Source organism: Pristiophorus japonicus, chromosome 6, assembly GCF_044704955.1.
Source record: "Pristiophorus japonicus isolate sPriJap1 chromosome 6, sPriJap1.hap1, whole genome shotgun sequence".
Lineage (NCBI taxonomy): Eukaryota > Metazoa > Chordata > Chondrichthyes > Pristiophoridae > Pristiophorus > Pristiophorus japonicus.
The window spans coordinates 143,529,691-143,544,623 of NC_091982.1; the positions used below are offsets into that span (position 1 = coordinate 143,529,691).

General features: G+C 43.9%; 1 protein-coding gene across 1 annotated transcript in view; it reads left to right on the top strand.

Moving 5' to 3' along the window:
• LOC139266188 (thymidylate kinase-like) overlaps window positions 1-12,327 on the top strand; it is a 15,402-nt gene extending 3,075 nt beyond the window's left edge. The window contains exons 2-3 of the mRNA XM_070884020.1: window positions 1,303-1,500; window positions 9,530-12,327. Coding sequence (XP_070740121.1) covers window positions 1,303-1,500; window positions 9,530-9,640 — 309 coding nt within the window. The 3' untranslated portion in view covers window positions 9,641-12,327. The remainder of the gene's footprint in view (window positions 1-1,302; window positions 1,501-9,529) is intronic.
• Window positions 12,328-14,933: the final 2,606 nt, after the last annotated feature.

The window sequence follows — 14,933 nt, forward strand, 5'->3', positions numbered from 1 at the left end:
CCCTTCTCCCCCATCCCTCCCCCCCTTCTCCCCCATCCCTCCCCCCCTTCTCCCCCATCCCTCCCCCCCTTCTCCCCCATCCCCTCGCTGTCAGAAACACAGACACTGACAGACAGAGAATGAGACACACATACAGACAGACAGAGAGCTAGAGACACTGACAGAGACACATTGAGGGGGGCATCCCAGCACGCTGTTGGAGGGCTCCCGGTGCTGCAGTCGGTAAGTAGAAAATGTTTTATTTATTGATTTTAAAAAAAAAATTATTTCTCATTAATTTTTTTTGATTGATTTATTGGTTGATTTATTGATGTATTTATCATTTATTATTGACGATGGCTCTTTATTTGTAAAACTGAAGTGTTTAATGTTTGTAAACTTCCCTTTAAACCCCCCCCCCCCCCATTCCCTACACCTGATTTGTAACCTACACCTGATTTTCTAAAGTGTAGGCAAGGTTTTTTCGAGCGTACAAAAATCTTCACTTACTCCATTCTAAGTTAGTTTGGAGTACGTTTTCACTGCCAAAACTTTGAAAATAGACGTAAGTGGCCGGTCACGTCACCTTTTGAAAAAAAAATTCTGTTCCAAAGTGAAACTGTTCTAACTGACTAGAACTGGAGCAAACTAAATGACGAGAATTCCGATTTCTAAGATACTCCGTTCTACACCAATTGCTCCTAAAAATCAGGAGCAAATCATGTGGAAACTTGGGGCCTTTCTGTTTACTGAGACACGGTGACACATGAATTTAACCCTAACTGATACCATTCCTTAATTAGGATAAACCTTTGTCTGTCTTAGCTTCTCTTCTTTCTTTGTGAAGTGTGAGAATTACAGTATTAACCTTTTTGGTTTTCCCAGAAATCTGTGATGCGGTATAGAAGGACTAGTTTCCTGCAAATCCCTGGCAATGATGGGAGAAAGAAAGAAAGATTTGTATTTATATCACGCCTTTCATGATCACTGGATGTAAAAGATCCCATGGCATTATTTCGAAGAGCAAGGGAGCTATCCCTGGTGTCCTGGCCAATAATTATCCCTCAATCAATATAACAAAAGCAGTTTATCTGGTCATTATCACATTGCTGTTTGTGGGAGCTTGCTGTGCGCGAATTGTATGCTGCGTTTCCCATATCAATGCACTTTACAGCCAATGAAGTACTTTTGGGGTGTCTTCACTTGTAATGTGGGAAACGCTTCAGCCCACCTGTAAAAGCTCACAGAATGGTGTTTTATTTGATCAGTTTTAATGCTAATCATCTCTCCTCCTAATACTGCTTGAACTGCTTCCTCGAATAGGATTTTACACTGGAGTGGTGCAAACAGCCAGACATTGGTATTCCAAAGCCAGATGTAATTCTGTTCCTTCATCTTACCCCTGCGGCAGCTATGAAGCGAGGGGACTTTGGCAATGAACGCTATGAAAACCTTGCTTTCCAGGAGCTGGTGCTTGAACAGTTTGGAGAACTGATGAAAGACGAGAGTCTAAACTGGAAGGTATGGGCAGAGTGTCTTCGATGGGCCGGGGTTTTACAAAGGGCAGGAGGGGGGCACCAATGACGGGCCCAAGGAGGAAGTGTCGATTGTCACCAGGTGTGAATTGAGGAGGGTGTCACGCACGGGCTTTGTTGGGGAATAACACTGAAAGCACTTTCCACAACACTGACCAGCTAGTTGAGAGAGATTTATCGGGGTGATAGTCTGTATGATAAAGGATGTAGAGCCAGTAACGTTAAAACTATGCTGTTTATTAATGTTTTACCAGAAACGTGTCTCATTCAGAGCCAATGTTCACTCCACACATGTTGCCTAGGGATCGAATAGGAACCACCCAGCAGCTCCCGTCTCTGTCCAATTTCCCGCACTCTTACACCTTCCCCTCTCTCCCAGAACCACTTTTCCCCCCCCCCCCCCCCCCAGCCTCCACATTCAACAGATCATCCTGCTGCCACTCCCAAACCCATCTTCCCATCCTGCCTCCTCCCCTTCAGCGTTCCAACGGGACAATTCCCTCCGCAACACCCTAGTCCACTCTTCAACAATCCCTGACGGATGTTCCCCTTCCCACTGCACCTTCCCATGCAAACGCAGGAGAGGTAACATCTGCCCTTTCACCTCCTCCCTTCCCACTGTCCAGGTCCCCAAATACTCCTTCCAGGTGAAACAGCGATTTACTTTGTACTGCTTTCAATTCAGTATACTGTATCCACTGCTCACGAGGTGGTCTCCTCTACATTGAGGAGACCAAATGCAGATTGGGTGACCGCTTTGCGGAAAACCTCCGTTCAGTCCGTAAGTGTGACCCTGAGCTTCCGGTCACCTATCACTTTAATTCGCTGCCCCACTCCCACTCTGACCTCTCCATCCTTGGCCTCCTGCAATGTTCCAATGAAGCTCAACATAAGTATGAGGAACAGCACCTCATCTTTCCATTAGGCACTTTACAGCCTTCTGGACTCATAAGTTCAATCATTTCAGATTATAAGCACTGGCCCCATTTTTTCGGACAGCAGCTGTTGTAATGATTCTGCTATTGTCATTTACATCTCCTCTAAACCCATTTTTTGTTTCTTTACTTGTCTCATTATCACCCCCTTTTGCCTTGCACCACCATCCCATTCGTCGAGCATGGGCAAGGAAACCTCCTGCTGATTATCACCTACCGCCCTCCCTCAACTGATGAATCAGTACTCCTCCATGTTGAACACCACTTGGAAGAAACATTGAGGGTAGCAAGAGCACAGAATGTACTCTGGGTGGGGGACTTCAATGTCCATCACCAAGAGTGGTTCGGGAGCACCACTACTGACTGAGCTGGCCGAGTCCTGAAGGACATAAGCTGCCAGACTGGGCCTGCGGCAGGTGGTGAGAGAATCAACACGAGGGAAAAACTTACTTGACCTCGTCCTCACCAATCTACCTGTCGCAGATGCATCTGTCCATGGCAGTATTGGTAGCAGTGATCACCACACAGTCCTTGTGGAGACAAAGTCCCATCTTCACACTGAGGACACCCTCCATCGTGTTGTGTGGCACCATCGTGCTAAATGGGATAGATTCATAATGGATCTAGCAGCTCAAAACTGGGCATCCATGGGGCACTGTGGGTCACCAGCAGCAGCAGAATTGTATTTCACCACAGTCTGTAACCTCATAGCCTGGCATATCTCTCACTCTACCATTACCATCAAGCCAGGGGACCAACCCTGGTTCAATAAGGCAGTGGTTCTCAACCTTTTTGTGTTCGCGGCACACTTTCGAATACTAAAATTTTTGACGGCACACTTGAAGGGATTAAAAGGTGAACACAGGTTACAAAAAAAAGCAAGTTTCAGAAAATTTAAAAAACATTTTATTAATCACAGTATATGACGATATACAACATTATACACATGTATATTATTAATTATTTTTTATTCTGAAAGTAACAATAAAATAATACACTATAATAATAATTCCTCACATTAATTATAGATTAATTAGTATTTTAATGTGATACTTGAGCCTGACGTTTTTTTAGTTATGTCACTAATATTAGGGCGTATAACCGATAAGGTGACTCATTTCGTGTTCAACTTTGCATTTGATGTTCGTAAGAGTTGAGAATCCTAATTCGCAGAGATATGATGCTGAAAACTGCATCAGAATTATCAAGGCTTTTTTTGATATTGCAGGATATTTTTCTTTAATAGAAATCCAGAACACATCAAGAGACATATCTGAATGTTTCATTTTAAGACCGTAGAAATAGAATTCAATTCTTCTTCTTGCAATATAAAATGAAAATCTGACGTACTCATTGGAGAAAATGGATTTCTTACCCAATCATACTTCTCTACATCCAAAGATGGAAAATATTTTTTGATGTTGTCTTCCAGTGATGCCAAATGCTCTATCACGATAGGAGCAACCTTTTTAATTCTGTGACTTGGTATCAAAGGGAACATTTCAAGATTTTTTTTCTGTTGCTCTTTTTCTAGATAGAAATTTTTTTCTGAAAAGCTAATAGCTTGTCTTTGGAGGTGAGAATGTTTTCATTTCTCCCTTGCATACTGGTATTAACGCTGTTAAGACAATTAAATATACCTGCCAAATATGCTAACTTAGCGCACCACATTTCACTCTTAAGGTATTTGCAAAAGGTATGGTTTCCTTCTCTTTCAAAAAATACTGACAATTCTTCTTTAAGTTCAAATACACAACATAAGACTTTTCCCCTTGAAAGCCATCTTAACTCTATGCAAAAGTAAACATTGGTGCTGTGTATCCATAGCTTTGCAGAGCTGTTTAAACAAGCGAGTTTTTAAAGGTCTTGATTTTATATAATTTACAATATTAACAACTTGATCTAACGCAGATTTTAATTCTAGCGGTAAGGTCTTTGCAACAAGTGCTACTCTATGCAAAAAGCAATGGGTGAATAATATATTTGGATTATGTTTTTTTGTGAGCGTAATGAATCCTTTGACACATCCCACCATAGATGGAGCACCGTCCGTGCAGATTCCAACATATGAGTCCCATGAAATTTTCGAGTCTTCTAAACATGAATTCACAGAATCAAATACGTCTTGACCTCTAGTATTTCCTGGAAGTTCTCTACAGCACAGAAATTGGTTCAATATCTCGTTTTCATGAATGAAGCGAACAGATGCTAATAATTGTGCTTTACCACTAATGTCGGTAGACTCGTCGATTTGCAAAGCAAAATTCGAGTTTAAGTTTGTCGGCTACATTTTCTTCAATGTTAGTTGACATATCATTTATCCTTCTCCGAATTGTATCATCAGACAGCGGAATATTGCAATTTCTTGTTCCACTTATTTTGACAATTTTATGACATGCAGGCAAAATAAGTGACTCGGCTATAGTATGAGGCTTCATTTTCTGCGTTATTAATTCAGCAACTTCATAAGAAGCAATTTGAACCTTATCTGACAACTTAACATTTTTTTCAAAATATTCCACTTGTTTTGATTGCATTGCCATCAATCTCCTAAAATAACTCTGATCTTTTGTTGCTAGATGTGCATGTTTCGTAGTAAAATGACGTTTTAATTTACTGGGAACCATTGCACTGTTCGACAGTTTTTCGCCGCACACAACACACAGTGGAATGGGGCATTTTTCTTCTCCTGTCCATGAAAAACTGAACCTCAAATAATCTTCCATATATTGATGATTAATTTTGGATTTTTTAGGATTTGGTCCGGCATCACTTGTACCGGCGTTGGTTGTAGGCCTACTAATGGCACTTGTAGTGGCACTGTCATTGATAGCTCCTTGCTCATTTTTACGTTTTCTTATGATAAATTTGTCCATTGGGGGGGACAAACTTTATTCGCCTGAGTGATCCAAACTCCAGACCGACACGAACTGTGTCTTCCAATTTCCAAACTCCAGAGAGTCCAGACAGAAACGAACCTAGAGTTGAACAGGAAGTTTTGATTTTGACTATGGTCAAAATATGCTAAAAGCCAACTCTCAAAAATTAAAGGAACCGCTAGGGCTAGGCCAGGTCAAATTGGATGCCGCATGCATCAAAGGAGCCGCTAATTGGCGCTATATCAGGTCAAAGCGTCAAAGATGCTGCCAGTCCCGGCCACACATCAAGCTGCAGATCAATAAACAAAAAGAACAAAATATAAATAAGAATGTGGTTAAACATAATTAAATAGTTTTTGACATTTTATTATAAAAACTACACTTTTTACTGCATATGTGTTAGACTCGTCTTTCATTTCTTTCATCCAAATTAATCACATTTTAAGCTTTTCACATGAACAATTTAAACTATTATTTTGGATTGGGGTTGGCCATGGCCCAAGTGCCCTCCCCCCCCCCCCCCCCCGGCTACACCCTTGGTACAGACACACATTCACACACAAACGTAAATATACATACACACACACACATACAGTCTTATATGATGGTAGGCACTCACACTTCTCTATCAGGAGGGGGAGAGGGGGGGTGTCGAGTACTCAAAGGAAACACATTTTGCCAAAGGATTTTGTTCTGAGTATAGACATTTAAATTGTTTGTGTGTGTTGTCTCTTGTCATTATTACTTGTACAACTCTAGAACATAGTTTTTTTTTTATAATAGTAGAGATAAATAGATAGTTATTTGTCAATATTGGCAATGTTTACTACAGCAGTGGTGTCATATATATATATATATATATATATATATAGTAGATGACATATACTATCTGTCTGTCTCTTTCCCTCCACTTCTGTTTCAGAGTTAAATGGTTTGTGTTTCATTGTGTAATCAGCTAAATTCCACCATACTTTTACACAATTTGGCGGCACACCTGTGAAGGGTTCACAGCACACCAATGTGCCGCGGAACACCGGTTGAGAACCACTGCAATAAGGAGTGAAGAAGAGCATGCCAGGAGCAGCACCAGGCGTACCTAAAAATGAGGTACCAACCTGGGGCAAGCTGCAACGCATGCATGCTAAACAGCGGAAGCAGCATGCTATAAACAGAGCTGAGCGATCCCACAATCAACGGATCAGATCAAAGCTCTGCAATCTTGCCACGTCCAGTCGTGAATGGTAGTGGACAATTAAACAACTAACTGGAAGAGGAGGCTCCATTAATGTCCCTATCCTCAATGATGGCGGAGCCCAGCATGTGAGTGCAAAAGACAAGGCTGAAGTGTTTGCAACCATCTTCACCCAGAAGTGCCGAGTGGATGATCCATATCGGTCTCCTCCGGTAACAGCCCATATCAGGCTTGGGCTGATAAGTGGCAAGTAACATTCGTGCCACACAAGTGCCAGGCAATGACCATCTCCAACAAGTGAGAGTCTCAACCACCTTCCCTTGATATTCATCGCCAAATTCCCCACATCAACATCCTGGGGGTCACCATTGACCAGAAATTTAATTGGACCAGCCACATAAATACTGTAACAACAAGAGCGGGTCAGAGATTGAATATTGTGCAGCAAGTGTCTCACCTCTTGACTCCCCAAAGCCTTTCTACCATCTACAAGGCACAAGTCAGGAGTGTGATGGAATGCTCTCCACTTGCCTGGATGAGTGCAGCTCCAACAACACTCAATAAACTCGACAACATGCAGGACAAAGCAGCCCGCTTGATTGGCGCCCCATGCACTGTCTTAAAACATTCACTCCCTCCGCCACCGGCGCACTGTGGCTGCAGTGTGTACTATCTACAAGATGCAGCATCTCCCAAACCCGCCACCTCCACCACCTAGAAGGACAAGGGCAGCAGGCGCACGGGAACACCACCTGCAAGTTCCCCTCCCAAGTCACACACCATCCTGACTTGAAACTATATCGCCGTTCCTTCATCATCGCTGGGTCAAAATCCTGCAACTCCCTCCCTAACAGCACTGTGGGAGCACTTTCACCACACGGACTGCAGCGGTTTAAAAAGGCAGCTCACCACCACCTTCTTGAGGGCAATTAGGGATGGGCAATAAATGCCGACCTTGCCAGCGATGCCCACATCCCAGGAACAAATTTTTAAAAATTAATCTCTCCTGCCTTCCAACCTATGACAACCCTTCCCTTTTGTTCTTCCAGCACCACATTATTTCAGATTTCCAGCATCCGCAGTATTTTGCTTTTGTAATAGCTCCTCTATTGTTCCTTAATTCTAATCAAATAGATTCTGCCTTTGAACCCTCAAATAAAGCATCCCTTTCCAGTGCTGTAACAGTATCTTTGATCAATACTGCCACCCCCTCCTTTTGTTCCTTCCCTATCTTTCCTGAATACCCTGTAGCCAGGAATCTTAAGTTCTGATCCCTCCCCTTCTTTGAGCCAGGTCTGTTTATTGCCACTATATCATAGTCCCATGTGACGACTTATGCCTGTAGCTCACCCACTTTATTTACCATACTCCGTGCATTTATGCCCATGCACTACAAACCCATCTTAGACTGCTTCGCATTTGCCCTGGTCTGATCCCTCCTATTTCTGAACTATTCTTTACTCCAGTGCTATTTGCCTCTCCCAGTCCTCTGTGCACTTTGTATCTCCTCTCTTGTGCTTCATCCTGGTGCCTCTCCTCCAGCAAAATTAATTTAAACCCTTCACCACAGCACTAGTTAACCTTTCTGCGAGGACATTGGTCCCAGTCCTGTTGAGGTACAACCCGTCCATCTTGTACAGATCCCTCCTGTCCCAAGACTGGTCTGAATGCCCCAGGAATCTGAAGCCCATCCTCTTGAACCATTTCTCCAGCCACGCGTTAACTTGCCTTATCTTACTGCTCCTATACTCACTAGTACGTGGCACTGGGAGTAATCCAGAGATGACTACCTTTTGAAGTCTTGCTCTTTAACTTCCTCCTTAGCTCCTGAAACTGTCTGTAGGACCTCAATCTTTTTCCACTCTATGTCATTGTTTCCCACATGGAGGGTGACTTCCGGACATTCCCCTCTCCCCACCCACCCCAAATGTCTGTTGCCCTTTACCCTGGCACCAGGGAGGCAACGCACCACGCTGAACTTATGTCAACAGTTGCAGAAACACCTGTCTATCCCCCTAACCATTGAATCCCCTGTAACAACTGCATTTCTACACTTTGCTGTGCCCCCCTGTGCAGTCATTGGCCCCTCAGTGCCGTGGATGTGCTGTAGACTGCACACCCCGAAGGCGACGGCAACCCACGCAGGTGTTCAACGCTGAAAACCGGTTTTGAGAGTGCCACACCCCTGGAGGATTCCTGCATTGCCTGCCTCTTCCTACACTGCTGGATCATCACCCACTTCCTGCGCTCCAGGAAATTCTCAGCCTCCTGTATGCCGTGCAGTGATTCCAGCCGCTCCTCAGGCTCCGAAAACCTGAGCTAGAGTTCGAGCAACTGGAGACACTTCTTGCCCACGTGGTTATCCAGGACTCGTGAAGGGTCCTGGAGTTCCCACATGGCACAGGAATTGCTGGCAACAAGTCTCAGCTGTCCCATCATTTTACTTAAAAATCTTAACTACTTAGTCATATACATGTGTGTCTCTTGATTATAAAAATATTTTTAGAGGAGGGAGGCAATGAAAGTGGTTGCCATACTAGCACCAGTGAAGGACACCGACGCCGCAGACTATTCTCTGGTTGAATGAGAGCTCAGTTTTCACATTTACATGTTTTACTGTATTCCTTTACTGCATCATAGAATCATACAGCACAGAAAGGGGCCATTCGGCCCATCGTGCCCATGCTGGCTCTTTGGTAGAGCTATCCAATTAGTCCCACACCCCTGCTCTAATCCCACAGCCCGGTAAATATTTCCCCTTCAGGTATTTATCAAATTCCCTTTTGAACGTTACATTGAACCTCCCTTTCAGGAGTGCATCCAGATCACAACTCGCTGCATAAAAATGTTTTTCCTCGTCTCAACTCTGTTTCTTTCATCAATCACCTGAAGTCTGTGTCCTCTGGTTAAACACCTCTTCTGCCACTGGAAACAGTCTCTCTTTATTTACTCTATTTACTCAAAACCTTCAAGACTTAACTTTATTTTAACTTTATTTCAATAAAACAGGTGTTGGATGCTTCTCAAAGTATTGAAGATTTACACCAGGAGATAATATCTCGGGTGCAGAAAACCATAGAGAAAGCTGGGGAGGAGCCGATTGGAGAACTCTGGAAATAAGATCCGAGGTTTTCGCCCTCGCCCCACATTCGACGCCAGTTTCCAGATTCACCTTTTGTATTCTATGACCTGCTGCTGTGGAAGGACTTGGTTCTACTGCCTAGCCTTTCTTCTAAAGAGAGGGGAATGTTCAAATGGGACAACGTTGCCCCTTTTTATTCAAAGCATAGTGATCTAATAATATAAGAAAAATCAAACTGAATATTTGTAGCTTAGTGGTCACAAATCTTCCTTGTTCAGTTTTCTCCGACACCTCCTGACAGTCCTTTTCTACAATACCACTTCACTGTAGCCTTCCTGATGTGTGAGCATGGATTCTGATTAAGTGCCGTTCGACCACAGGGGTAGGTGTTTCACAACTGGGTCTGATCATCTTCAGGTACCCTCACTCCCCAAGCACTGGATCCCAGACAGCAACCAGGAGCAGGTAATTCAGCTCCATTCCCGGCCCGAAACTCTCGCCGTGGCCCCGAGACCCCCTCTCAGCCCCCCTCGCCCAGTCACCACCCCCCCCCCCCCCCCCGGTGCCTGAGACGCCCTCCCGGATCCCGAGCCCTTGCCCAGCCCTCCCGACCCCGAGACCCCCGCCCAGACCCCCCTGGTCCCCAAGATCCCCTCCCGGGTCCCGAGCCCACCTCCTGAGCCCTTGCCTCACCCCCAAGCCCTTGCCGTGGTCCCGATACCCTCTCCAGGCCCCCCGTCCAGCCACCCCTTTGGCCCCCGAGACCCTCTCCTGGGCCCAAGTCCTTGCCCCCGAGCCCTCACAGTGGCCACTGCTGCTGCTGAGCTGAATAGAGATCAGTTACCAACACTTCCTACGGGATATATTGTTACCTGTTCTTTCTTCAACACTCAACCTGCTCCAAAGGCCCCAGTGATCCCCAGCCCAACAGCATTCGCCATTATTACCCCTTTGAAACTGACCGCAACTTCAGGATTTAACGCGTGCGCATCCAAACACAGAAATCCTTGATCGGTCAGTCAGTCAGTCACTGCTGCAACACTGGCTGCACTGTGTAATTTGAAAGTGACGTATACTTGGGCTTTTCTGCGGTAATATCGCTGGTAAACACTCCATTAAATATTAGACCTTGTTGGATTAGATGTTACTGGGGTTTCAACAATGTATTGACTGCTAAACAAACGTTATGGCCCTGAAAAACAAATTTTAATTTTGTGGAGTGTCAAATTTCTCCATTATGATTTTTTTTAAATGCAATTTTTAAGAAACTTAAATATTTATTTTTTAAAAGTTCATGATTATTTTAGGTTCCACCTTATCCCCAGGTGAGTGCCCCAATCTGTGTTTTGCTCTCTAACATTTTTAAAAAGACTGGATAAAAGCATGTAACATTCCTGATTGATTTTATTTCAGAAATATCTTTGCTTCCAGTCATGGGGTCACACCTGTTGTGAATATAGTTTCTGTGAATGTAGCTATCCCATTCTATGTCGATCATTGCCAGCTTTATCTCCCCTCCTTTATGCAGACAATGTTTCCCAGAAAGAGGTAAAGTTTGCAACGGAAGCAGTGAACTGACTGGATTAACCTTTATATTGTGTTCTGGGGTGACAACTGACAGGAATCTGGCTGCCCAGTATGTTCTTTCCAGGCATCAGTAGAGTTGGAATTTACTGACACCAACATTCACTCTCGTTCTTTCTTTCCCATGATTGTTCAATCCTGTTCACACAGCCTCAGTTATTGGGGAGTATGACCAGCGCTGATAATCTCTTTCCCTTGTGTTGTGATTCAGCATTTCACTGTGGGACTGTTGAAGTGTGGATCGCCACTTGTTACAAACTTGCTTTGAATCAAAATGGAAGTGCAGCCGAGGTTTCGGATCATTCTATGAATGCGCGTTGATGGTAAACCACCTTTATACAACATGTGCTCACAAGAGGCTCTAAACATGTTTCCATGTTACAGTATTTATTTCAGTGTAATTATTCTCTGTTTTATAATGCGTGTGTTGGGTAAACGGAATACTGCCTGGGGATGTGAAAAATCCAGAGGAACTCTGTTCACTTCACTTTCTGTTCTACATCCCAAAGGTGAATCTTACTGTGACCAACTAGTATTTTTCCGGCTCTGGGGCGTATTTGTTACAAACATGTAGAATTGTATAAATGTAGTGATATTTTAGACATTGCTACAAGCTCGACATTCAAAGCTTTTTGAGTTGTGTGAACAATGGGCTTAGTCTCTAACCTTCCAAGTTTGTCCTCGTGACTTCACACATGACTCGTGATACAAGCACAGCCTGTAGCCAAGGTTATCTCCAGACCAGAATCGCTCGTCCTGTGAGCGTACAGAGCAGCAATCTCTGCTCCATATAGAACTCGAGCTTCGACAGGAATCACTCACTACTTGTGCCAACGCCATCAATCTTTGCCTTGTATCTTATGTGAATGCTGCACACAAGAGTTGCTACGGCAAATATTAGACCTCCACCCTGAATCCAGTGTGATACCATACTAATTATTTTGGGTACTTATAAATAGCACTGGATTGTACTTTACCAATTCTAGTTAGATAACCACTAGGCTGAGGTAGTTATTCTCCTTAGAGTGATGTATCCTTACTCTCTCAATTGATCATAATTTGCATATGTAATCAGAAACTGGGTTCTTTCTCTTTTTTTTGCTCTCATCAGCTCCAATTTAATTTAAATAAATGAGCTCTCTGCCTTGAGCATTGCATAGTGTCCTTTTCTCACTTGATCGGATAAATTTTCTTTTGCAGGTGGTAATCTGGAGCCCACTGATTGAAATTCTCCAGATTACACCCTGGTGGTGAAGGTGAAAATGTATCTCATTGTGTCTGGAATAGTCTGCAACAGGTGAGAAATGGGTAGATCACACCTGTTGGTATGTGCGTGGACCGAACTAAACTCGACACTGACTCCATCCCTCTCTCCAACTGCTGTCTGAGGCGGAACCAGATTGTTTGCAATCTTGAGGTCATATTTGGCCCTGAAATTAGCTTTCGACCACATATCCGCAGCATAAGGCCTGTTTCCACCTCCATAGAAACAGAAAATAGGTGCAGGAGTAGGCCATTCGGCCCTTCGAGCCTGCACCACCATTCAATAAGATCATGGCTGATCATTCCCTCAGTACCCCTTTCCTGCGTTCTCTCCATACCCCTTGATCCCCTTAGCCGTAAGGGCCATATCTAACTCCCTCTTAAATATATCCAATGAACTGGCATCAACAACTCTGTGGCAGGGAATTCCACAGGTTAACAACTCTCTTGAGTGAAGAAATTACTCGTCTCAGTCCTAAATAGCTTACCCCTTATCCTTAGACTGTCACCTGGTTCTGGACTTCTCCAACATCGGGAACATTCTTCCCGCATCTAACCTGTCCAGTCCCGTCAGAATCTTAAACGTTTCTATGAGATCCCCTCTCATCCTTCTAAACTCCAGTGAATAAAGGCCCCGTTGATCCAGTCTCTCCTCATATGACAGTCCAGCCATTCCTGGAATTAGTCTGGTGAACCTTCGCTGCACTCCCTCAATAGCAAGAACGTCCTTCCTCAGATTAGGAGACCAAAACTGAACACAATATTCCAGGTGAGGCCTCACTAAGGCCTTGTACAACTGCAGTAAGACCTCCCTGCTCCTATACGCAAATCCCCTAGCTATGAAGGCCAACATACCATTTGCCTTCTTCACCACCTGTTGTACCTGCATGCCAACCTTCAATGATTGACGAACCATGACACCCAGGTCTCATTGCACCTCCTCTTTTCCATTCAGATAATATTCTGCCTTCGTGTTTTTGCCCCCAAAATGGATAACCTCACATTTATCCACATTATACTGCACCTGCCATGCATTTGCCCACTCACCTAACCTGTCCAAGTCACCCTGCATCCTCTCAGCGTCCTCACAGCTCACACTGCCACCCAGTTTAGTGTCATCTGCAAACTTGGAGATATTACAGTAAATTCCTTCATCCAAATCGTTAATGTATATTGTAAAGAGCTGGAGTCCCAGCACTGAGCCCTGCGGCACTCCACTAGTCACTGCCTGCCATTCTGAAAAGGACCCGTTTATCCCGACTCTCTGCTTCCTGTCTGCCAACCAGTTCTCTATCCACGTCAGTACATTACCCCCAATACCATGCGCTTTGACTTTGCACGCCAATCTCTTGTGCGGGACCTTGTCAAAAGCCTTTTGAAAGTCCAAATACACCACATCCACTGGTCCTCCTTTGTCCACTCTGCTAGTTATTTCCCCAAAAAATTCCAGAAGATTTGTCAAGCATGATTTCCCTTTCATAAATCCATGCTGACTTGGACCGATCCTGTCACTGCTTTCCAAATGCACTGCTATTTCATCCTTAATGATTGATTCCAACATTTTCCCCACTACTGATGCCAGGCTAACCGGTCTATAATTACCCATTTTCTCTCCCTCCTTTTTTAAAAAGTGGTGTTACATTAGCTACCCTCCAGACAATAGGAACTGATCCAGAGTCGAAAGACTGTTGGAAAATGATCACCAATGCATCCACTATTTCTAGGGCCACTTCCTTAAGTACTCTGGGATGCAGACTATCAGGCCCCAGGGATTTATCGGCCTTCAATCCCATCAATTTCTCTAACACAATCTTTCAGTTCCTCCTTCTCACTAGACTCGCTGTCCCCTAGTACATTCGAAAGGTTATTCGTGTCTTCCTTCGTGAAGACAGAACCGAAGTATTTGTTCAATTGGTCTGCCATTTCTTTGTTCCACATTATAAATTCACTTGAATCCGACTGCAAGGGACCTACATTTGTCTTCACTAATCTTTTTCTCTTCACATATTTATAGAAGCTTTTGCAGTAAGTTTTTATGTTCCCTGCAAGCTTCCTCTCGTACTCTATTCCCCCCCCCCCCCTTAATTAAACCCTTAGTCCTCTTATGTTGAATTCTAAATTTCTCCCAGTTCTTAGGTTTGTTACTTTTTATAGCCAATTTATATGCCTCTTCCTTGGTTTTAACACTATCCTTAATTTCCCTTGTTAGCCATGGTTGAGCAACCTTCCGCATTTTATTTTTACTCCAGACAGGGATGTATAATTGCTGAAGTTCATCCATGTGATCTTTAAATGTTTGCCATTGCTTATCTACTGTCAACCCTTTAAGTATCCTTTGCCAGTCTATTCTAGCCAATTCATGCCTCATACCGTCAAAGTTACCTTTCCTTAAGTTCAGGACCGTAGTTTCCGAATTAACTATGTCACTCTCCATCTTAATGAAGAATTCTACCATATTATGGTCACTTCCCCAAGGGGCCTCGC